Source organism: Prinia subflava, chromosome 13 (assembly GCF_021018805.1).
Source record: "Prinia subflava isolate CZ2003 ecotype Zambia chromosome 13, Cam_Psub_1.2, whole genome shotgun sequence".
In the NCBI taxonomy this organism is placed as follows: Eukaryota; Metazoa; Chordata; class Aves; order Passeriformes; family Cisticolidae; genus Prinia; species Prinia subflava.
This window is the reverse complement of record NC_086259.1, coordinates 5,020,515-5,045,593: the sequence shown is the minus strand read 5'-3', so window position 1 is coordinate 5,045,593 and position 25,079 is coordinate 5,020,515. Positions and strand designations below refer to the sequence as shown.

The window sequence follows — 25,079 nt, the reverse complement described above, 5'->3', positions numbered from 1 at the left end:
GACATGTTAGCAGAATTCTATTTGTAAATTACATGGGAACTGTTGAGGTTCTGCAGCACAGAGCCATAAAGTAACATGGATTATTGGGCAGAGTAAGGCAGAAAACCACTCTTCAAGACAACAGTTTTGAAAATTTGTTACCTCAGGGATCTTCAGCTCAGAACTTTAACAAATATTAGAACATTACTTATCTATGCCACTACATGGATCCATGTCCCACTCCAGAGTCCTTGTCCTTCTGTGAGCCCTTCATTGAGTTCAGTGGGTGACCTTCTTTTCATTAGGATCAAGCACTGGAGCTTTTAAATGTGGTGTTTTTCTTTGTTTTTACCTTTTTTTGCCCCTGCCAGGAGCTGCTAACAGTGTTTTGTGCTTGCCTTGCAGTGGTGCCGCAGGGGACAGTGTGTGCGGTACGGCGAGCACGGCCCCAAGCCCGTCCATGGCCAGTGGTCAGCCTGGTCCCAGTGGGCAGAGTGCACTCGCACCTGCGGAGGGGGCGTCACCTATCAGGAGAGGCACTGCAACAACCCAAAGTAAGGCACAGAGGAGGAAAGGCAGTGCTTTAGACTGCTCGTGTTACTAGAACAGAAAACGAGCGCGGTCCGTTTGTGTGGGGAAATAATGTGTGTGGAAATGAGTGTAGGGCTTTCTCCCGAGTCCAGAGTGAGCAGTCAGTGGTGGAAAAGGGGCTGTGTCCTGACACCAGGCAGCAGAGGCTGGCTGCAGGCTGCTGCAGTGCCTCAACATCTCCAGCCCAACTTGCTCCATTGATTTTGGGATGCTACAGTTTGTCAAACACCTGCAGAAGTAAGGAAGCACCACACAGACATTTTTACATTTTACATTTTTACATTTTTACATTTTTACATTTTACATTTTTACATTTTACATTTAAGGAAGCACCACACAGACGTTTTTTCACCTAACAGCCTAAGAGAAGGAGAAAATGATCTTGAAAGCTATTAAGACTTCTACTGAGATCATATTATCCAGCATGATAAGGACAGATGTCCTTGCATGTCCATCGTGTTCTTTGCATTCTTTGACATTTCATGAGTCAAACGAAAGTTGCTGAACCCTAGAATTGTGTGCTAACTCATGACACATCTTTTTATTTGCTTCTAATTGATATCTTATCTCTGTAAATAGTATACATTATAAAAAGTATTTCCAAGTAGATTAAAAGTGTTAACTGACCAGCATCTTTCCCAAGTACTCAACTCACTGCAAGTTACAAGAAAAAAAAAGGATTCCACTGTTTTATTCCATACACAAATTCAGCAGGCATGGACACATGTATTCCTCATTGCACACAATAAAAGCAGCATTTAAACTGCAGTAATAAAAAACAGAGAAAATATGACACAGTTTATATGAGGCTGTAAAGAAGCCTCTCATCTATTATACAGTGCTGCAGTAATAATATCCACGCTTCATATACTATGTTATAGGAGAATGTGAGTTAGTTAAAATAGTCTTTATCACCCTTAGTCAAGCCAATTTTTGCAGATCCATAGCAGAGTGTTTTGTTAACTTTTTCTGTTGTTTCTCAGTTCATTTTGATAAATAAAATTACATGGATATTTTCCTTTGTTTAACGGTTTAGCAAAAGAATGCAGGGTCTCAGAGGCTATATAAAAAATACATATATACATATTGGTGTTCCTGCTTTGGTCCCTGTTTTTCTTGCTGAATTTGTATGGCTGCAATTGTTCTTTGCATTTATGCATGAGCTCCCCCTTGCTCTCCTCGTGTAGCAGGAGAATGTCCAGTAGTGGAAATGGTTCAGTTTGGTGCACTGGTGCCATTGATAAAGATTTCTGGGCTCTTCAAACAGAATCTCTGCAATGTGAAGTGTGTCAGCTGCTGTCTCATTTAGAACTTTCCTTCAGAGTGAACTGTCTGTTTTAATGAAGTAAGATTTGATGTAACCAAGTCATGCTTGGTACCAGAGCTGGATCATGTTTGCACTAGATTTAATTCCATTGTATTAGTGGTAATCCAGTTAGGGCAAAGAGAGAATGGTATAATTTGCTCTTAGAGTTACATTGGTGGAATGACAGGAGTATAAATAAGCCACACAACAGGGCACAAATGTCCAGGTATTTGCCATGACAGCATTTAGTATGAATTTGGAATAAGAAGAAAAACAATATAATCTATTTCAATGCTACACCACACAAAATTATTTAAGGACTAGTCCTTGTTCATTGTTCATCTCTAAAAATACACAAAAACTCAGAATAATGACTCCTTTCTTTTTGAATTGCTGAAACATATTTCAGATCTTTATATATTTTGATACATATATGTCTATTATTTTATATGTGATATACTTATTTCATTTTTGCTGAATCAGATTTGTGCAGGAGCTAATGTTTGTTTTGTTCAAAAGCTTGATAGATGATTTTGGATAGCAAAATTCTGAAAATTGCAAAGAATGACATTTCTATAAGAGATTATAACAAAGGGTGTGGATCTCTGAAGACCAGACTGGACTGTAAAATGATGTCAAAATGATTGACTTCTTATGAACATTGAGGGAAATGTCAGTTCCTGGTGATTTCAAAGGTGACCCATCTTACCAGAAATATAAAGGCAAGTGAGGAATACAGCATCAGGCTGCTGCATGTGAAAATCCTGTTACCTGTGTGAGTTTGTGAAATCCTTTGCAAATTATATCCAACCAATTCAATTCCCTTCCTTTTGCCAGTTTTGAGGCAGCCCTTGTGACCACACCCAAACAGCTCTGGGTATCGCTTTGGAATTCCCACTGGAGTTGTGCACAAATTCTCATTTACAGACACCCATGGGGATCACCTGTAGTCCACAGAGCTGGGCAGATTTGCTAAAATCATTATGTTCCTGTGAATTGTCACAGTGTAATTTCATGGATCTGGTTTTCATACACCACAGCACTTTACAGTTGAGGTACTTTTCCAAGATGGAAATTGATTGCATAATTTAATAGTTTAGCTGGGAAAGAACTCGAAGAGTGCCCGAGAGATTTAAATTAATACCTAAATAGTATCTGTGGGACTGCATCCTACACTTCACAATAGTGCATTGTTCAGCAGAGCACAATGGAGTTGTAGGCACGTGTGCAGTCAAAAGACTGAATCAACACTGCTTGAACACACTTTTAAAAATCATTTGTGTATAATATCTGTAACACTGATTACAGAAAATGAGAGATGTAAGCTGATGCAAATTATTGATGTCATTTAAAATATTTTTAAAAAACAAAGACTTTGAAAGATGCTGTAGACCTTTCAGACTTGTGCAGAATAATAGAGCATTGTGGTACTGTCATAATATGGCCACAAGATGAGCAGAAGTGTTCCTACATGAAATTAAATGACTACAGAAAGTGAAAAATAGGAGTCCAGAATTTCAGAGTCTTAATTCATTTGGTATTGCATGAAATACTTTCTTTGATCACATGAATTCCAGGATTTCTCACTCTCTGTGTTGTATTGCAGTGAATACCATGGTTTAGGAAATCTACCCTTATAAGGCTACTCCAGAATTAATCTAAGGTACTCTTGTAGTATTTTAATATTTGAGTCTTATATGGAGTGGAGTGCTTACCTTTTTGCACTCAGACTCCTTTTCCAAATCCATCTTTTGAGACTTTTTCTTGCTGGCCTTTCTCACCAAATTTCTCCCTTTTCCAATTAGCCTCAGCAAGACCTCATGCAGGTCAACCTGTTTATGTCAGGTCACAGAGGGATGAAAGCTTTAGGCTGTATCTGTACTGAGGGACCTGTACCACTGCAGAAATACTGGAATACCCTTTGTGCAGGGCGTTCCACTGAAAGTGTGGGAACACCAACAGCTTCTGGAGGCAGTCAACCCAAAATCTGCTGGTGTTACAAACATCCTCAAGAAAAGCATGATTTTCTCAGTGTGGATATAAGCATTTCCATAGAAATTTGCATTTGTAGATCTCCATCTCGTTTCCTGTGAATCACTTAACTCCTACTGACATCTTGTTGGTAAAAATGAAGGTGGAGAAGTTTCCACCACTCTCAAGCCAACAGTTTCAGTAATGGGAATGTACTGTAATATTAAAATGCTGTAATGAAGCTGGGAAACAGAATGCCTCTTTCAGAGCTCCCTTAGTTTGGAGGAATTTTATCCCATCCTCAAATGCAAGAGTGAGGCTGGAAGTCACGATCCAGCCATAAATAATTCTATTATATTGCTTATTTGGTGGCATTTACTTGGAAGGAGGTTGCTTCTTTTCCTTACACTGAAGCAGATTTGTTCTCTGGGGTTGAAGGAGGTCGAAAATCCTCCATGTACTGAAGCTGTAAAGAAAGTCTGTAGGGAATTGAGTCAGCACCCAATAGTTTGGCTGCCTTAGCTCAAAGCTCTCACCAGTTGCACAAAGTCAACATAAACCCTCCCTAATTTCACTGATGTTCCATATCCTCCCTGGCCCTCACAGGCTGGATTGCCACCAACTAGGACAGAAAATTTGACTTTAAGACCTTCACCATTATACCCAGTATCAGTGTAGCTGGCAGGTGACCTCAGGAAAAGTCAGTGGAAGTTCTGGTTTTTTTCCACAGCACATTTCACTGGTGATTTAACCCAGGTTTAAATACAGCAACAGGTGGGTTTCCATCTCTTTCTCTGAAAGACTGTTTTGCAGCCCAGAATTCTGGAAAAGGCAAATATCGTATAAGTAGAACATAAAAAAGGCAAGCCCCAGCTTGGTTAGAGGGTTAGACATATGGGAGTTAAAATTTATACCAGAGCAAACAGAAGAAGCACCTGGATTTTCTCCTCCATGTTGCACAGAGCTGTCTCCGTGTAATTCCAGGCATGATCAAGCCAGGAGCTGCTTGGGATCCTTGGATGTGGGGAATAGTTACAGCATAGTGTTTAGGGATTTCAACAAACAACATATTTCAATTGTGCATCCTATACTCTTAAAATTTTAATTTTTTGCTGTTAGTTAATATATTACTGTTATTCAGTATCTTTTTTGTTATTCTGGGTTTTTTTCCTTAATGTATGTGTAATATGGGCTAAGCTGTCCACTCAAAGTTTATATCTTGTCCTTCAAGTATGTAAGTTCACCAATTAAAAAAAAAATCATTATATAAATGAGTGACAGTGTAGCATTGGTACATTTCTTTTCGCTTGATGCAAGAAATGAATAATACAACAAAGAGTTCTTAGAACTTGTTATTTTGAAGACTTGGCTCAGTGCTTGCAGATGTGTATCTGAGGATTGTGAAACTGCATAAATTGCATCAGTGAATTGCTGAGTTAAAAGGAGCAACTCTTGCGTTTTACATGGTTTTACAGTGTCTGTGCACAGACCAAAAGGTTAAAAAAATAATATTCTGATAATGTGAGGTATGAGCAAACTCATAGAATATAGTCTTTCCATAATGGCCAGGGTGAAGGGAAATGCCCAGGTGAGGTTTGCTGAAGTGGGTATGACGTTTAAAATTACCCCCGAATTCCACCATTTTCTTAAAGCAGGACAACTATGCACAGTCCCCGTTTCCTCTGACTGTTTAAAAGCATATTTTTTCAAAATTATTTACAAAAGAAATGAACAAGCAAATGTAATCATTCATTCTCTTTTTGTTTGATCAGTGTTATGTTATCCTTTATTAACTCTAATTGTGATAGGTAATTCTTTGCACATGTTCATTCCTTGGTTACAGCAGAGTAAAAATAGCTGTATAACAAGGTTGAACCCGGCCAGTACCAAATAGCCCTATAAATTTAAATTAGTGCAAACATGACTCACCTCTAGATGGTTGCATCTTTGCTGAGTCTGCAGTGATCCAAGTAGATAATTCATGTCAACTGCTTTGCTTGCTTTTAGGAACCATGAAAATTAATGGCCCATGTAAGAAATACTGATCTCCCAGGGCAGAACGTCCTCCTCTCCCGTTCCCTGTATTTTCACATACGTGTAACATGCCAGTCACACAAAGGGGGATTTTGCAAAATCATCTTTTTCTCTCTCTTTTGGTAGGCCGCAGTACGGTGGGAAGTTCTGCCAAGGCTCCAGCCGTGTGTATCAGCTTTGCAACAAGCAGCCTTGCCCAGCAGACAGCCTGGACTTCCGAGCCCTGCAGTGTGCAGAGTACAACAGCAAACCCTTCCGGGGCTGGTTCTACAAGTGGAAACCCTACACCAAGGTGGAAGGTGAGAGTGGTCCTGCTCTCAGGGACAGGGCGGAGAGCTCTGCACTAATTCACCCCTGTGCTCCAGGAAAACATCACCCCCTGGAAGCAGTGATGCTTTGGAAGGGCTGATCTGAAACAGAGCTGGACAGAGCTAGAGAATAAAGTAGAGATTTATTGAAAGGCCTCTTGGATACACCGTGGGCAGGACAGGGCCTGGCCAGGGCTATAGCCAAGGTGGACCCAAAATGGTCACAAAATGGATGACCAGTCACGAAGTCTCACACTCTTATAAGTTTTGGTCTATTTGCATACTGGGGTTTAATTGTCCAATTACAGCTTCAGATTGTGAGGTTTCATCCTTCTTGTTCGTCCCTTCAGCCCATCATTGTTTATGTTTTTGGGCCTGAAAGTTGTCCTTGTTGTTCAGCAGGAAAAGGACTTGTTTTGTGTCCCTACTCTGTGAAGAGAGCTGAGTGACACAGAACTGCACCCCTAGTCAGCACAGAATCTGGAAAACATGAAAGCTACAATTCAAGGCATCAGCAGATACAGGCTCACTGGCCTGGGTGAGATGTGTTTGCTCTCTAGCAGAGCTGGAGCCAGCCTCCTGTGTGCTCCTGCCTGCATGGACATGCAGGATTGATTTGGGCTGGGAATTCGAGTCCTTGTCCTCGCCGTGACTCCGCAGCCGTTGCCGCCCCTCTCTCTCTCTCTCATTTTATATTCCATATTGCTTAGTCTGAAACACAAGCAAAACAATTTCCATGGAATTTTCAGCATGGGAAATGTAGGCTTCCACAATAACACTACCAGAATCTTCCTTCTTTTGGAATGTTCTCAGATTTCAAAATGTAACAGTAAATCAACCTTTTGACTTTTCTGCTGGTATGGTCCCATGAGAAGTGGAAATGCAAACAATGTACTGGCATACATTTTTAAAGTCATTTTTCCTAAGAGATCTTTATCAAGTTCAGGTCTCAATAACTATTTCTGCTATTTTGCACAAGCAAGTTTATTTTTACTTTATGCATCTTAATTTTGCAAATATTTTGAATCAGTATTCACTTTTATCAGCTAAAACAAATATTTTCTCCACTTTGAAAGCACTACTTGGATAAAAGTGTCTGAATTTTCTCACATCATAGCTGCTTTGTTTAGCACATGTACAAATTTGCATTTGATGATAATGTATATAATTAAATATATATATGTATGTGTACATACATGTAACTTCCATTTGATGATAATGTATATAATTAAATATATATATGTATGTGTACATACATGTAACTTTCATTTGTAGCACGATTATATTTTCTTCTAAAAGTCTTTGTGGACATTTTTACAGGTTTTTAAAAATATCCTAACAGGTCAGTGTGAACAGAGGGAGGAAGTAAAATGGTTTCTCAGCATGTAGCAGTAGATGTTGTATAATAGGGCAAAAAAGTCATCTTATTTAATAGAAATTAAGGTGGCCTACATTGGTTTTAAAGGGAGGGGCTGTGTTTAGTAAAGGAGGCTTACAATTAGGAGCAAAGGGCATAATTTTCAACAGCAAGATGTCCCCAAGTGATTCTGAAGTTGAAAGTGCCTGTCCTTCCTCTCAGCTGCTTTGTAAAATCTCTCCCAAGGTCTCCATTTATAGTCCTCAAAACATGATCTACTTTTCAAAATTGCTACTGATCTTTGCCTCTGTGAAGGAACTACTGGAAATCCAGCTGCTGATTTAATAATCAAAGAATACTCTTTTGAATCCAATGTTCTTAAAAACTGTTTTATTTGTTGCACTTAAATTTGTATTAAAGCTCTGCATTTCAGCAATTATGATAATATTTACAGTTTCATGACTGGTTTTCTCTATGCAGAATTAATCAACCTTGTATAAGCATAACACACCACCCGTGTGTAAGGAGAAATTTGACAATGGTTAGGATTTGTTAGAGGAAAAATACTTTTGTTAGGGGAAGTCTGGCTGCAGTTCTAGCTTTCAGCTGAACTGCTCATTTGTGCCATCTTATCCCTTTCCCAAATTTTAAATAAACTTCAAATAATCTTATTGCAGCCTCCCATTTATCTTAATAAAAATGAAATTCAAGCCTGTGAAGCAGTGGAACTGAAAGCAGGGTGCAGCAGCAGAGCTAAGGCAATGCTCCTACACTCAGTTTGAGTTCTTAACTCTTTGTGTGGACAAGCAAACCCACATGTGCTTTAAAAAAAGCATAATGTAAACTACTCTCTTTAGCTGTATTTCTGATGTCCTGAGTAGCCACCATGCACAGTTCATCCTTTTAGCTTATCTTCTAGAATACAGGAAGATACAACAACCAAGAAGCTTTTAATCTCGTTAACACTGCAGGTCTGCTAATGCTTCCTTGTCTTTTTTTGTTTGTTTGTTTTCTCCCCAGAGGAGGACAGATGTAAATTGTACTGCACAGCTGAAGACTTTGACTTTTTCTTCGCAATGTCCAGCAAAGTGAAGGATGGAACTCTCTGTTCTCCAAATAATTATGATGTTTGTATTGATGGAATATGTGAAGTAAGATAAAATTAAGTTTCTTACAATCCTAATGTCTATCTTTTTTTTATTAGTGGGCAATTGACTCCTTTAGGGAAAATGCAGCTGTTTCTTCAAATTCCCTTTTGTCTGAGTCCTTCACTTGTGCCTTTTGGTTGCAGCAAGTGGGGTGTGATCATGGACTTGGTTCCAAAGCTGTGTTGGATGCTTGTGGAGTTTGTAAAGGAGATAATTCAACGTGCAAGTTCTTTAAAGGCCAATACTTGACCCAGCACAAAGCTAATGGTAAGGAAAACTGTTCCCCGTGATCATCAACTCCCTGCTCTGCTATGTCCCCATGTAATATATATATGACTCCTTGCTTGTTCAGGCAGTGGCTGAGGGTCCAGATGTGAGCTGAAAATCACAGGGAGAGTGAGAGGAAAGTTCACGTTTCTCCTGTTTCTTGGTAACAAGAATGCTGTGAGCATAAGTCTTGGTCAGTTAAACAATTCTCTTGTTTCTTAAGCCACATTTTCCCTTTACGTGTGAATTTCCTCTTGAAAGAGATTTTAGAATTCAGGCAAGTGAAAAAATAGCTGTCAGCAGCTCTGACTGGGATGGGACTGTGGAACATGTAAAAAGCAGTACACAGCACAATGCCAAACATGACAGTATTTCCATGTCCATTTTCAAATTAAGTTGTCTGGAAGCTGTCCAGCTTTTTCAGTGGAAGATCCAGGCACTGGGAGGTGGACTTTTCCTTAGTGGACTGTCACAGGCTTCTTGGGAAATAATCTCACCGTGCTGCAGTTTCTCAGGCATAAAATGCAGATAAGATTTCAGTGCCCACAGGGGTGTTTTGAGGATCTGTTTGCTGTTGGTCATAAGACATGTTCTTACTGCAGTAATATGGGCCAGGAAATTGTCCAGGATGTGGAAATGCAGCCCTGGCTGGCAGCAGGGAGATCCTCTGGTATCCAGGGCTTTGTGATGACTCTGCATCCCAGTGCACCTCACCTCAAAGCCCTTGTGGTTGGCAGTAGTACCTTCCTACCACTGCAGGTAACTACAGGGAAAGCTACCATGCAGCCACTATTAGTGTGCTCTGCATTTTTCCAAGGTGAACTTGCTTTTTCATGCCTTAATCACAAGGAAGAATTTCAGGAATTGAAATACCTCAGAGTTACTCTGATTAGAGGCTGTATGATGGGGGGCGGTGTGTGTTAAAATCAGAACTGGTTTTTCCTGGTGAAAATGGAGTGACTTGGTGAGTCAGAGCATCTGTGTGTCTTCCAAACTGTGATAATTTTCAGGCTGGCTGGGAAAGATGAGCCAGCTCTGCGTGTGTGCCAGCTGCCAACACGTTGCTGCCTCCTCTGCTCTCCTCACAGACTACTACGCGGTGGTGACGGTGCCGGCGGGCGCGCGCAGCATCCAGCTGCAGGAGATGCACGTGTCCCCCAGCTACCTGGCCGTGCGCAGCCTGGCCAGCAGGTACTACCTGACAGGAGACTGGACCATCGACTGGCCGGGGAAGTTCCCCTTTGCCGGGACGGTGTTTGATTATCAGCGCTCCTTTAACCGTCCCGAGAGTCTCTACGCGCCGGGACCCACTAATGAGACGCTGGTCTTTGAAGTAAGCCTGGCTTCTGTTTGTTCTCGCCCTGATGTCCATTACAGAATTGGGAGCGACAGCTGCAGCTCTGTGCTGGGGCTCTCAGAGAGATTAAAGGATGGTGTTGAGTCACGATAGCATTCAGACTTAATTGTGTGGTCGTGCTGCATTGAAGGGCCTTGCACTGCTTTACTGAGGTCTGAAGTTTAGTAAACTGTCACAAATTCAGTGAAAAGGAAGGTGCATAAAACACCTCATAGCATAATTTCTGAGTTCAGCCATGGAGATGGAGATTATAAATACCTCCCATACATGGCATGCAACAAAATCCAATAATATAAAAATTAGAGGTACCATTATGTCAATCCTCAATGATTACAGGTTAAATAATGCTTCTGAAGCTGCAGGTGAGTGGAGCTACTTTAACATCCACCTTGGATTGCAGTCAAAATACCACACAGAGATTTCTGTTGGTTCAATTATTTTATGTGTTCATCTCACAATCAAATTTGTGTCACCTACTTTGTTTCCCAGATGTCCTGTGTTGAAACTATTGTAAGCAGAAAGGAAACTTAGTACTTACACGGTTAGTTCAAGTTTTACGATTTTGAAACTGGCCTCTGCTACTGCTGTTCTAAGAAAAATCTCCTTCTGCATTAGGTTGCTTAGCTAGATTTTCTTCTGAAATGCATCAGAACATCTGAAGGGCCATTTCTGGCTGAATCATCAAGGGCTTTGCTTCCTGTTAGCTCCATTAGTTTGTCTTTTTTAGCTCTAGCAGGTCTTTGGCTTTGTAACTCACCTGTTGAGTCTGTTTTGATGAATCCTTCCTTCCCTGTGAGAAGGAAGGATCCCTCCCCAGCAGGGATTCAGTTGATTCCCACACCCTCCAGCAGCACCCTGGAAGGTGCAGTGCCCCTGGGGAGCAGGGCAGCAAGTGCTGTGCCCGTGCATCCTGCTGTCCTTGCCTCCATCCCACATCCCAGTCTCTGGATTCCACTCCCTTGCCCAGCTTGGGCCTGTTAAACCAAGAAAGGGCAGGCACAGACTGGGATTTGAAGTATATTCTTCAGGGGTTATTAAAGCTTTCACAAGTGTCCAGTGAAGTGTGCATTTGGAACACTGAAGAGCTTTGTTGCTCTTCCTGCTGGCTGAGTAATGGACTGAAGAACCTTAAGTGTCTTTAAGAACCACTGAAGGCCCTGGACCATGGGCAGGTTAAAGCTCTTTTGGGTCAACACAAATTTTAGAACAGGCAGTTTGACATGGGCTAAGGCTTTGTGTTTCCACAAATTGCCATCCCAATTCACAGTGCCTTTAGCAACATCCTTATCCACTGAAGAATTTTCATTTTGGGTATGTGTGTTCATAGAGATCTTCCTTTAGTCCAATCACTTTGGTCTACAAGCTACAGACATGCTCCCCTCTCTGCAGATCATCTGTCTTGCACCAAAACAACCACACTTACAAATACTATGAAATGTTAAGCTGAACTCCCAGGAATCTTATTCGTCATTACCCAAAGTAGGTTTGAGCTGTATTATTATTATAGAGCTGAAGTATGAATAATAAATCGCCTGAAGGAAGACTTGGCTACGTATCGTGCACATACTTTGCAGAATAAAGATTAAAGAAAAGAAATTAATGCCAAATAACACTTCTATTTTCATCCTTTCAAATTATGCTAAATAGTTCTATTAAGATGTAACATTTAACTGGAGGCTGTTGCTCCTTTCAAATCTTATTTAAGCTTTCCTTGTACTTTTATTGAAATACCTACACCACTGGCATTGGTAACTGAGGATTCTAATGACTAAAAATGTTATGTGTTCCCCAATTACACGTATCTATTTAAGGTTTTTTCCCTTTAATAATTTAAGCAACATTCAACAAGCTGAATTCTGAAAAAAAAATGGTATAAATTTCTCTTCAGAGAGCTGCATTATTTATAACTTATTATTTATAAACTCTAAAAAGCAAAAATGCCAGAAAACCAAAGAAATATGTTTTGAGAAGCATATTGCTGAATGTCTGCTTGCAGCCATAATAGTGAAACAAATCCTGCTTCAGCTCTAAATACCAGAAACTGATAGCAGGCTGAAAAAAAGGGGTGTTTAAGCATACTACAGTGTAGCTTTGTTTTCACTTTAATCTCACCTATAATTTTCAAAGAAGTATACAGAACTGTCCTGCTGCAATTTTTATTCAACTAAATTAGTTTTTTTATAAAATAAGGTTTTCCAGGGTTTGGACCTCAACTTCTTCCTGTAATCTTTAGATATTTAATTTATTTTTTAAATTAGGTTGTATGCAAAAGATATTTAATACTTATTTTCTAGATCAGGGCTGTTGTTTTTGTTTTTCTTCCAGAATAATTGAGTGTGTGCTCTTGTAAAATCATGCACTGCAGGTTTTGAGGACTTGGATAAATTGTATGTATAATACAGGAGCTTTTATTATTCAGTTGGGCAGAAAATAGGAGGTTTTGCAGCTGTATTTATTGCCATTCACCTATGTCTGAATGCCAGATTAACACATCTTGTGCCCATTTCATTCTGCAGTTATAATTTTGGTAGAGATTTGTGTGGTGACTGAAGTGGTCCAGGTTTTTGCCTTTGTTTCTGCATGCAAAGCAGGCTGCAGGTATCCAGGAAGCTCAGGCTGTGCACGTCCTCTGAGCAGCATTCCCAGGAGAGGATGGGACCAGACAGGTCTGGCAAGTCTGTGCTCAAGGCAATCACTTCCTTTGAAATGCAGTCATCCTCCAAAATATGCTCTTGAAAGAGACATCTGAAGCATGCACTGAGAGAGCAGAAGGAGATGCAAATAAGAAAAAAAAGTCCTTAAATTTCCCATTGTCTTGCACACCACAAGTTCAGCCTTGCAGATCTGTGAGATGTGTTGCATTTATATTTTATTGTACAGTGTGTTCCCATGCATCTGCTTTTCTGTCAGGCTTTTCAATAGTTCAGCTGAGCACATATCATTTCACCAGATATTACAGTCCTCAACATTATTCAAAAATGGGTCAGAGACCAGAAAAAGACATAAAGTGTTTTCTTATTTATCTTAAAATTTCCCCAACCCCCCCCCCTCCATATCTATACTTCTATATATTATAGATATGTAATTATGGGAATGAATCATACTAAAAAAGACAAAGAGTAATGACTCTGTAATTTAACTGGGTTGTGGGAGAAAAAGTACAAACTGTAGTGGCCTGCTATTTTCTGAAGAGGAGAACATTGTGAGATGAATGTGGAATTAATATGTATGACTATTTCCTGAGCACAACTGCTGGAAGGGTGAATGCATGATGAGGTTTTAGAATTCATCAGGATCTCCTCTGGATTGTTCAGGAACTGATTTCACAGAGGGAGGGAAGGGAAAGCCCAATAAACTGATGTCCTTCAGAATTTGTGCATCAGTATCCTTCTGAAGTTAACATTACTGATATTTTTGGTGATTATGGGTTTTCAAAACCCAGTTAAAGCTGAAATGAAAAATATTCATGGATTCAGAAGACTGTGGCTGAAATGGCCCAATTTAGATTACATGAAATAATGGTCAGTGGTCAGAGGGGTAGAAATATGATAGATGCTAATCTAGGATGAGGAATTGATACCAGCTTTTAAAATTTAGTTCTTGTGGCATAATTTTCTCATCTTAAACAGAAACCTACTGGATTTTTTAAAATGTTTAATTCAACTGAACACCTTTAGCTCATGCATCTGTTATTTGGACCTTGGTAATCCAAGGTTAGTTAAAAGTTTCTTCCCGTTTAAATTTTCTTCCAGTTTAAAGACCTTTTCAGTGTTTTTCTGTTAACTGAAAGATATTTAACTCAAGGAAAAACAGTAAGTATGTTTATCATTAATTGTCCAGCTTTGCAAACAAGGGCTGCCAGTGGGCACCACCAGCTGCTGAAAATCCATTGAAGATGGAGAACCCTCACAGGGCTCGGTCACATGTGGGGCTCACTGGGGACATTCGTTTGATGAAATACTCAGTCACCCTCCACAGCTCACTCAAATGCTGGGAAAGATTCTGAAAGGGCACAAGGAACAAAACTTTATGTGGGCATGAAAAAGGCTGCATGGCCAGGGATTGAGGAACTAATTTAAAAACATGAAAGATTTGTAATTTTGTGTTCCATTCTATCAATAAGCAGATGAAGGAAGAATTGACTGATTTGAGAAGTCAAATATAACTGGAGAAAGAAAAGTTTTCCAGGATGAGATAGATGAATATACTCACTGAAGTTTACCTCAAATTTGGTGAAGCATTAAATCAAGAATTTGCGACAACTTTGTGAAATAAAGAGTTTATTTTAACATCAATAAGTAACAGATGGAAAGGATGCTTTGTAAAGAGGCAGAAATCCACAGGAAGAGAAGGTGAATGGAGCTTCAAGGCAGGAATATGTCTAATTAAATCCAGTAAATCACTCTTTATCAATAGGGGAAAATGGGAGAAGGGAGGCCAGGTGGAATGGCTTTGCTGATGATGTAGCTGCCACTGGGAGAAAGCCAAGTTGCAGTTATAAAGGATTACATTTATTATTAGCTACTAGATGATAAATTTGTACTGATTTCCCCTGAAGAGAAAGTAGGCTAAAGAGACCTAAGATGTACTTATAAGATACAGATGTTGACTCAATACAATGGATAAAAGAGTTCTCCTGTAGTGAGGAGAGATTAGCTGGACAGCATCCCTGAAGGTTGTACATTTAGTATGTGAACAGTGAAAAAATGGAGCACGATAACAATGGAAGATAAATTTGAAACAGCTGAAATAAAAATGAGATCATATAGGATCCTTTCAAGGATACTTCTTTTTTTCCCCTTTTAATGACCCTAGTGGACTTGAAAAACAGTAGTTTGTCATAAGCTTTTAGTTAGGACTGTGTTTAAAGTTATTTTAGAAGTATTGAAGAAATAAAACCCCTTTTGTCTTAAGGTTTGGCTTAAGTACCCAGTGCATAAGTCTTCCTTTACTGCTTTCCAAACAGGTGTTCCCCTACTTTCCTTTGAAGCCCTGGTGCTGCCACTGTCAAGGATCCCATCTAATAACCACCCATTCAAAACAACAGACTAGTTTTAAAACTTGTTTTAAACACTTTTCCACCAGAACCATATGCTGCATTCTTAGATATACCAGAATAAATTCATAGAAGTCCGTGGAATTAACCTTGATTGGACAGAGGAATCACAATGTGGCTTAGGATATTGGATGTTACAGTATTTATTAAACAGCATGTAGATCCCCAGTGGATGAGAACTGCAGGTCTCAAGCTGAGCTCAGCCAGGCACTTGCCTGCACACAGAGTTCTCTGTCTGCCCTCTCTGCAGATTGGTACATCTCCTTAAAGAAGTTATCCAAGGCCTCCAAAGTATGGGAATGACCCATGCTGACCCAGTGTAGATGATGTTTGCAATGTAGATGCAGCTTGAGGATGCAGATCAAAGGCACTATGGATTCTGGGATGTGGATGCTGGGATTCAGAGTTTGGGCTCATGCCCATTTTGTGAAATGGGCACATGGAGGAAGTGTGCAGATGAAAATAGTCCTTTTGACCTGGATTTTTTCCTCTATGCCCACCTTCACTCTGTAAGTGATTTGTAAATGTCTGTTAGTCCTCCACAAAAATAACGAGCCTTTTTTTCAGCATGCTACAAGCCAGACATTAGTATTCTTTCCTATACATTGAACAAAACAATGTGGAAGGAATAGGAACTCAGCTTGTATCAATTAATCTCTCTTAATTCAGTGTGCTAAAAGTCACTTCACATGGACATCTTATAATAAAAAAATACTGGAAAGCACCTAGTCAATGATAACAAAGCAATGTTAGTGGACTCTTTAAAAATTTGACCTGCAAAATAGAGTATTATATTGGAAACATAGGATGGCCATGAGACAAAAAAATCTCAAATAAAGGAGCAGATGCACAGCAAGTTTAGAGAATTTATTAGTTTAGCTTTCCCATCAAAATTAGCAGCAAAAGAAAAAGGTTCTTTACTCAGGAGAGTTCAATTTATCCATTGTTTTAACATTTTGTGCCGTAAGCTAAAGCCACGGCTCTCTTTCTTCGGAATAGATCCAGCAGATTCCAGCCGTAGAGCCTGTGGTTTTCAAGCTCAAGAAGCTGTAAATTTTATAACTGTGCGCCCTGCGGTCAGAGCTGCTGAGTGTTGTGTCTGAAGTCAGGTGGTTGGTGTGTTAAAGGTAGACATTAAACAGTTCTGTTGAGGAACTGGAAATGTTTAAGGAGGTTGTTTGCCAGCTGTAAATTTGGGAGCAAATGCCAGTTGGCTGAAAAGATGCTGGAATGAGTCCAGTTAAGTAGACTAGCGCTGGAGGTCTTTCCAAATTTGTAGGTCTGATAACTTGGCTGAATATGCAGACTTCAGTTATTGGGTTGTTAAGAAGGGGCTTTATAATGAATGTTTGAGAATACGATAGAAAACTTTTTATATGCTCGTTACTTTGGCAAAATTGTAACTTTGCAATAGTTTTGCATTCCTGATGAAAACTCGGTTGGACATTAGACGTCGTGTACTGTTCTTCAGATGAGCACCAGGGACTTCAAGGCAAATGGTTTTTGTGCCCTGCAATACTTTATTTGTCTCCAATACTCATCCATAGTTTGATTTTTTTGCAAAAAAACCTCCTTTTTCTGCATAGCTGGGATAATACAGGAGGAGAGACAGCTCCTGCTTGGTAAACCTTACCTCTTGTAGCCTGCTGGGTGGGAAGGCTCTGGCTTTGGCTGCTGGTCAGGAAATGGAGAGGAAGTTCCCCTCTCCTGCCTGTTAAAATTGTGGCTACTCCCCAATGTGCAAGGAGGGGGTGTAGCCCAAGGTCTTAAAATGTGTATGGCTCAGGTTGCCTGGTGTGCAGGATTTACCCCTCAAGCACTCACCTGGCTGCTCCCTGCACCATTGTGGGGCTGTTCTCTGAAGGGATGGGTTCTCATGGGTCTTGTTCTGGCTTGTCCCAGACCATTCCCTTCACCCTGCTGAAGCACCAGCAGAATATTGCTCTAACAGGGGTAAAACTGCCACTCTTTACCTTCTCATCCTCCCCCTTTCCTGGTCTGAACTCTGTGTTCAGAATGCATTCCATCTGTTCCTTGTCTCCACTGTCACAAAGAGCACTTTCAGAAGACAAATGTTCAGTCTAATACTTTGAGATATTTTTATTAGAGAAGTTTTAAACCTTGCTGCTTTTTGGCCACTGGCACAGCACATTTTTATGACAGTTGTCAGAATCAAATGAGATGAGGACTAACCCTTACACGAGGTTTTGTGGTATGGACAAAGCCTCCTCCTCCTTTGACACAACTTATTAAAAGGCCAGACAGAATTTCAGCCTCTGTGCTTGAAGGAACACAGAGCACCTACTGAAATGGGAGAAAGTGTTTCTGGCTGCCTGGGATGCTGAGATCTGGGCTAATACCTTCGACTTGGAGGATGAGTAAATGTAAATTAAAATATTTTGAGGTCTGGTCTGTAAGAAGAACCAGGGAAGGCATTGTTTTAAATGAAGAATAATATTAGATGGCTCAGTTCTTACTACGGTTAGCGCACTGCATTTTTTTTCTGAAGCACATGTTCTGAAGCTTTATGCTTCAGATATTTGTCTCAATTTGTCCTTGAGAGAAGAAGAATAGATTGAGCATGTTAATGCAACCTGTTTTATCTGTAATGCCAGTGGACTAGGGTTCAATATTCAAACTCTAGAACTGCTGTTTTAACAGCTGGACTTTTTGCTGTCAGCAATCTGATAGATTTGTAAAAATAAAAATGTTTGGCAAAATTGCAACTTTGCAATAGTATTGCACTCCTGATGAAAACTCGGTCGGACATTATACATCCTGCACTATTTTTCAGAAGAGATGTTTCCCTTCATCTGAAGGGGCTGTTAAATCTTATCACACTTACTTCAGATGATGATGAATAACCAAGAGAGAAAGAAAAGTCCTGAAAAAAGTTATGCTGGGAATGGTTTGAATAGAGTGCAGCAAACAGGGCACAGAAGCACTCACTGAGGAAGGAGCCTAATACAGAACACAGAAATACAGAAGGTTTGTGAGATGCTCATTAGTGAGCCCCATGTGCTGGGAGCACTGGGCACTGTGCAGGTTTCCTGGGGAGTCAGTAAGAGATCCTGAGATCTGGGGTGCATCTGTGCAGGGCAGAGAGGAGTTGTCCAGCAGTCCCAATTCTCATGTTTCCTAATTTCTGAGCATTCCATTTTAATCCTGTTCTTGTACAATACTTGTGATATATACTTGCATCTATGATTCACCCCTAAAGCAGATCTGGTAATCCTATTTCTACCAAAAATTTTCATTCAAAATAGAGGTCAGTAATCACTCTCAGATCTATTACTTCCATAGCTTCAGAGCTTGAATTAAGCTTGAATGGCTGAAAAAATTCACACTAAATACTGGATTCACCTGTGCTTGAAGGAGTTTCTAATCTGAATCCTCTCAGGAGAAGGCACACACTCTACACACTCTACAATTCATTTGGAAGTATTTGCCTTTTGCAGCCCTAATTGCTGTATTCTCAGTTTGGATCATTATTGAGGTTTCCTGACTGAAATAAAATCTTTGGCTACTAAGAATGGAAATGTTAGGATCCGTTTTTCTCTCTTCTAGAAAAGTAAACACTGTGCAGTCCAGATCCTTCATGTGTTCAACATTATTGAGCTGCAGGTCATGTAAATTTGGTCCGAATTTTCACTGTCATGGGCAATTTCTATTTTCCAATAGGTATATTTTCAGAATACCTTAAAACCCTTGGCTACATTTCAAAATGTTATTATATTCCTCAGTCTTAAACAACATAAATGCGAGTTGGTTGTTTTTTAATGAAACCAGTCTCTACAGAGATCAGTTCTACTTGTGTGGATTGCTTAAGTATTTAGGTCAGACATTATGTAAACTTCACTGATAAGTTATTGATATTTTGAATGGCAATTATTAACATAGACTTGATTGGTACTTGAAATGCTAATGCTTATCAAAAAGCATATTCAGGAACTGAGGTTAACTGCACCTGCTCTTTATATTACTGTGAAAAGATCCATATTGGTGAAGAGTTAAAACTCATTAAAACTCTGTAACTGTAAACTACCACACCGTTTCTACTAAGTGTGGATATAAATGCACTTTGCTGCCAAAAGTTTCTGGAATAAATGTTGTTAAGTAGAAATTTCTCCCCAAATTGAGGTATGTGTCAGATGTTCATGCATCTTGCAGTGATTATAATTCAGTCTTGAAATGAATACAGTGAATGAAAACTGCAATATAATTCACCACTAAAATAGTACACCCTTGAGAGCTGGTCTCCTTGAGTTAAATGACAGAGATTGTTATTATAGTAATCACACTTTCTATAAATTTACTAGCACCTTATGCTGAAATGGTGAATAAAAGATTTTTCCAATCCTTTTTTCCTTGTGTGGACACTCAAGGACAGGTTCTCTCCTGTAATGAAGCTTTATCAACTTCAATCACTGTGAAAAAAATTCCAGCTGAGGGTCTTACAAACAAAATTTATCATCAGTCCGCATAGAAAAGAGTTTTTTATGAGAAAGAGACTTGTGTTCTATACAAGTCTTTTATGGAAGGTATCTCCAGCCCCACAACTGTGCTGCTTTGCTAAAGCTTCTGCCAGGAAAGCATTTGAGTCCTGCTTGGTGGGCAAAGGCTTCCTCCTTGCTAGATGTTGCATAGAGGTAAAACCTAGAAGGTTTTATACCTAGAAGGTTTTTATAAGTAGGTATAAAACCTTACAGGTTTTACCTATTTAGAGCCTATAAGGTTCATAAAAGGAAGGCCTTGCAAAACCATGGCTCAGGCCCGTTGCTTTGGCTAAACAGAAAATGACTTTGGGAAAGAGACTCAGCTGAATTAGAGGTAGAAATCAAGTTATGTCACCATTACGTGTTCACATGGTGGGGCATGGTGGTTGGTTGAATTGTGTTTGTTATCATTTAAAGCCATGTAACTGATAAAGGCCTGGCTGCTTAGAAAGGCCTGGATTTTGCAGTAAAGCTGCTCTCCTTTGCCCTGCCTGGGCACTCTGCGTCCCTAGAGAGCCTCACCCACAGCTAGAAGGGTCAGCCTGGACTTTGCTTACTGAAGGGAGGAGATGTGTCCCATGTCCAGATCCCAAACCCACGGTGCCTGCAGTGCCCCAGGCAGAGGGCAGCCCTGGCAGTGGCTCCCAGGAAGGGCAGGGACCAGCCAGAGGCTCTGGGGTGATGTTCCACCCCTGCTGAAGGCGCTGCTGCCTCTCTGACCCAGTCAGGTGCCCTTGATTTTCAGGAGGGAACTCTGTTTCTGCACCCTCTCTTACAGACCTGCAGGTGTTGGTCCAGGCAATGCTTTGCTGTTTAGGAGTTGCTTTGATGGTCTTTCCTTTGGGTCTCCTGAAAATCCTCTCACAAGCATGCTGTGTGTCCATATATTTTGTGTGTATCTTGTTTAGTTCATCTTCCTTCAGACTGATAGAATCCTTTTTTTTTTCACCTTCTCCCCACCTTTTCTTTTTTTAAACAAATCCCAAATATCCCCCTACAGATCCTGTTACAAGGCAAAAACCCTGGGATTTCTTGGGAATATACATTTGCCAAAACCAGCACTGAAAACAAGACATCTGTCAGAAAACACAGCTACTCCTGGGTGACGGTGCAGTCTGAGTGCTCAGCGACCTGTGGTGGTGGTAGGTGACTTTCTCATTGCCAAGCCTCTTTGTTTTCACTGTTTTTTTAAAGCATCTCAAATCTTTTCAGCTGCCTTTAATTTTGCAATATTGATACATACAGGAGGTTACACTGAACACCTGGTCCTTATTTTTTTATCAGATAACTTAGAACACAGAGGAAATAACTTTGTAGTGCCTTTAGAGTAAAAAATATTCATGCCAGTGAGTCAGTCTTTTTTGTTTAGGTCAACCCATATGCGTATCATATCTTCCTGTTGAAGTAATGTGGAAATTAATTATGTGCTTTGATTTCTTCTTTTCTGGCACAGACACCTGTTTGTTTTTATAAATCCTGCATGTTTTGTCAGTGAAAGTAAATCTGGGATGTAATGAAAGCAAAAAGCTGGCATGTGGGATGGGAAGTCTGTAACACCAAAGGATACAACTGGGTACTGAAGGAAATGCTCCCGTACGGGCAAAAAGTTCAGGTGAAATTCAGGAATACCTTGCTGGTGCATGGTCAGGCCTTCACAGCTTCTCAGTAAATGGTTTATGGAAGAAAGATCCACCAGGAGCACTGCAGCCATAAAATATGACAGCTGTATTTTCTTCCTCCCCTTTAAAAGGCCACAGCGTGATATAAAAATGATGAAAACAGTCTTGTTTCCAAATTTGATTCACTGTGCCCAGTGAACCATGTGTGAGGTGAATGATAGATCTCAGTTAAAGACATATCTATAAAATCACTGAAGGCATTTCAGTAATTGTTCAGCTGCTGACCCTTGATTGAGTCTAAGGTACAGGTACCTGCAGAACTCTGGAATCTTCAGAGATTCACTGTAAAAAGTTTACAGAATGTTCTTCTGTAGTTTTCGAGTGTGTGAGGAGGGCTCTAAGCAAATACTCTTAGTGTCTGCAGGGAATCAGGATTTGAACAATTACCAATTTTTTCTGGGGGAACAGTCTGAAAATATGTTGTTTATAGCAAAAGTGTTTTATCTGACTTCAGTATTCTCTGTGCTACAGAGAAGGAAATCAATGTTAGAAACATGTTGCTGCATAAACACATATTTTATTTAGTTCAAGTCAGTGGATTTGTAGCAAGGATGAGTTTAGGCTTGTTTAGTTAAAATTGTTCCCTACTACTTTTTTTCTCTTACATTTCAAATAGTGGTTTATTATTGTGTATTCTTTTCTGATACTTCCACAGGACACATTACAGCAAAAGCAATTTGTTTGGAAGATCATCGTGCACGAGTCAACGCCTCCTTTTGCGGCCCAAGGACGAAGCCTCTAACTGAAACAAAACTGTGCAACACAAATCCCTGCCCAGCCTAGTAAGTCCTCTGGGGTTTTGTGCCTGCTGGCTGTGCCATGGAGGGAATCCTCTCAGGGGAATTGTTTGCCTGCTGGATTAACCCCTCCTGCTCTGTAAATGGGAACCAGGAATTGTTTAAGATGTTCTGCCCAAGGCTCTCAGTGGGGTTTGGGTCTGATGCTTAAAGCAAGGGCTCCTGAGGGCTCTGTCCTTGTGCTGGGGTGACACAGGGCAAACCCAGCTTTCTCAGGGGCTCCTCCTGCCACCTTTCCTCATCTTGAACCACTAAGCTTATTTCCTGAGTAAAGTGCTACTCCCTGTGTGGAAGCTCGGCCCCATGACTCACATTCCACATATTAGATTAGGTTAAAAGAGTCTTGTGAAGTGCAATTAGTGATTTTTGGGCAAAATGTCCCATAAAGTATTGTGATGCCACAAAGAGGACTATCTGAACCAAATGAGCTGTCAGCAAAGCTCCTGATGCCCACAAAAATATATATGAAGGCAATGCCCTTGTGAACAACCTTATTTTCTAAAAGATGTAAGAAAGGCAAGATGCAAAGGAAGACATTGACATATAGATAAGCACTTAGAACCCAGCTGGTCTAAATCAATTTTAAAACCAAGGGAGTTACACTGATTTATAGTAGCTGAAGTAGGGGTCCTGTGGAAAAAAAAAAGTTGTGTGCTCATGTAATTAAACACAGTATTCTGTGGCTTAGGAGATAAATGGATAGAATAAAGGACACAGTGGCCATCCTTCTTCTGCTGGTTATTTCACTTTTGGATTCCTGACTTTGCAACCTCAGCACTATTTTAATTTTATATTAAAGACCAGAAAAGCTGTATTATGTTGGACAAGACATTTAAACCTCTGGAACAGGAGATTTTCTGAAGGAATATGTTGAAAAAATGAAGAATGTTTCAGTCAGTGGGAAGTAAATTCACTTGAAGATGCATTGAAGCAGAAGAAATGGAGGAAGGGTCCAGACCTGGTGTCATCTGCTGGTTTTACTCTGAGATGATAAAAGCAACAGTAAAAGCAGCTGGCTAAGCCTGCTCCCATACTTCATAAAATATCCCATTTAATGATGTTTAATAGGAAGCATTCCTCATCCCTCCCAGTCAGGAGAGGACAGTGGGGCAAAGCAAAAAGGTGCACATGTTCTGCAGTGACTTTGGTTTCACTTAAAAATCCATGCTTTGCAATATGTTGAACATACTGAAAAATAGTCCAGTAATAGTTTGGAATTTCCTGCGAATTTAAAGAGTACAGCAGAGTACACAAAACCCAAATGCCAAATTACACACTATGACCACAAAATGACAGAGATAAGGTTTAAATAATGGTACCTTGGGACACGAGAGCTCCATGTTACTGCTTCAGCAGTTTCTTCAGATTGTGTTTAGCCACATGATTTTCTCAATACCAATTTTAAGTAATCTTTTCATGTGCAACTCATCTTCTGCCAGGACTATTTTTATCCAATGGACACAGAAATTTATTGTCTGTGATGTCTCCAGGAGTCTGTCTAAGCTCTTTCTGCTTACCTTTGTTTTGATGTGGCATCACTATGCTTTAAAGCCCCACCCAAATCAGATTTGTTTATATGGACCACACAAAAATTTGTATTTCTGATAACCTGAGATCCTGATGTATTTTGAACATTTCCGATATATATTTACAGTGAAAATGCTGAAAATCCATTTTGACACACACTGCTATTCTATGATTCCATGTTCATACACAGCTATTCTATAATTTACTACTTTAAAACAAAATTAATGAGTTGAAGCCCTAAAAAGAATACAAAAAGAAAAGATGTAAAAAACCCCAATCACCTCTAGGGAAAAAAACCCCTCAACTCACTAATTAATTATTCTTAAAATGCTTAGGATATATTAATGCATGGAGGGTCTACATGTAGGACCACGTCTTAACAGGTTGCCATTCAGCTGAGTGAAACTGTGCTAGGATATTTCTGCTGAGGAATCTGCCCAGAAACTCACAGCATGTAATATTTCCCATAAACCCAAGACTGTCAACAGGAAAAAAAAAAAAAAAAAAAAAAGTAGGATTAATAAATACCATGGAGGAAACAAATGAATGTTCAATAGCCAGCAAATAAAGCAAACCCAAATACACCAGGCAGAACAGGCAGGGGAAGGAGGTGACAGATGAGATACAAGTGTGTCAGTTTGGGGACGTAAAAGAGGCTCCAGACTTGTAAAGGTCAGTGAGGAATAATTGCTGCATAAGAACAAAGGCTGATTAGTCTGAGTGGGACCAAACTGCTGTCCCACACAGAAAGGCACCAGCACTGCACACTGCTGCTGTTGGATTTCAGAGCTGCCAAATCTGGTCATAATTATTTAGTTATTTGAACTAACAAAAGATACTCTTGGATCACAGCCCAGATAATCTTGGAAAATGGAAGTTTACTAGAGGACATTAAAGTAGGTTTACTGCCCTCTCCTCTGTGAAGAAGGGAACTTTCTGGGCAGTTATGGTGAATAAACTCTTAAAATGAGCACTTTTGGTCACTCTACCAGTGACCATTGTCAGAAACATCAAGGCAAACTAATTAAAAGTTTTTAAATGGATTAAAACTCTTTTCCCAGAAGTTTGTAGTTCAATGGCCCAAATGTTTATAAATCAGACAGAAAGGAAACTTCTGACGTGTTCTGGAATTATATAATGGCTGACTTTTCACATTAATATTTCTTTGTCCTTAAATTAGTGCCTTTTACATTTCTCACCACTTTT

General features: G+C 40.0%; 1 protein-coding gene across 3 annotated transcripts in view; it reads left to right on the top strand.

The window, feature by feature from the left end:
* Positions 1 to 25,079, top strand: part of ADAMTS18 (ADAM metallopeptidase with thrombospondin type 1 motif 18) — an 80,237-nt gene that overhangs the window by 42,751 nt on the left and 12,407 nt on the right. For all 3 annotated transcript variants that reach the window (XM_063410475.1, XM_063410476.1, XM_063410477.1), the window contains 7 exons: positions 385 to 533; positions 6,008 to 6,180; positions 8,567 to 8,697; positions 8,838 to 8,961; positions 10,050 to 10,294; positions 20,871 to 21,012; positions 22,205 to 22,331. In XM_063410475.1, coding sequence (XP_063266545.1) covers positions 385 to 533; positions 6,008 to 6,180; positions 8,567 to 8,697; positions 8,838 to 8,961; positions 10,050 to 10,294; positions 20,871 to 21,012; positions 22,205 to 22,331 — 1,091 coding nt within the window. The remainder of the gene's footprint in view (positions 1 to 384; positions 534 to 6,007; positions 6,181 to 8,566; positions 8,698 to 8,837; positions 8,962 to 10,049; positions 10,295 to 20,870; positions 21,013 to 22,204; positions 22,332 to 25,079) is intronic.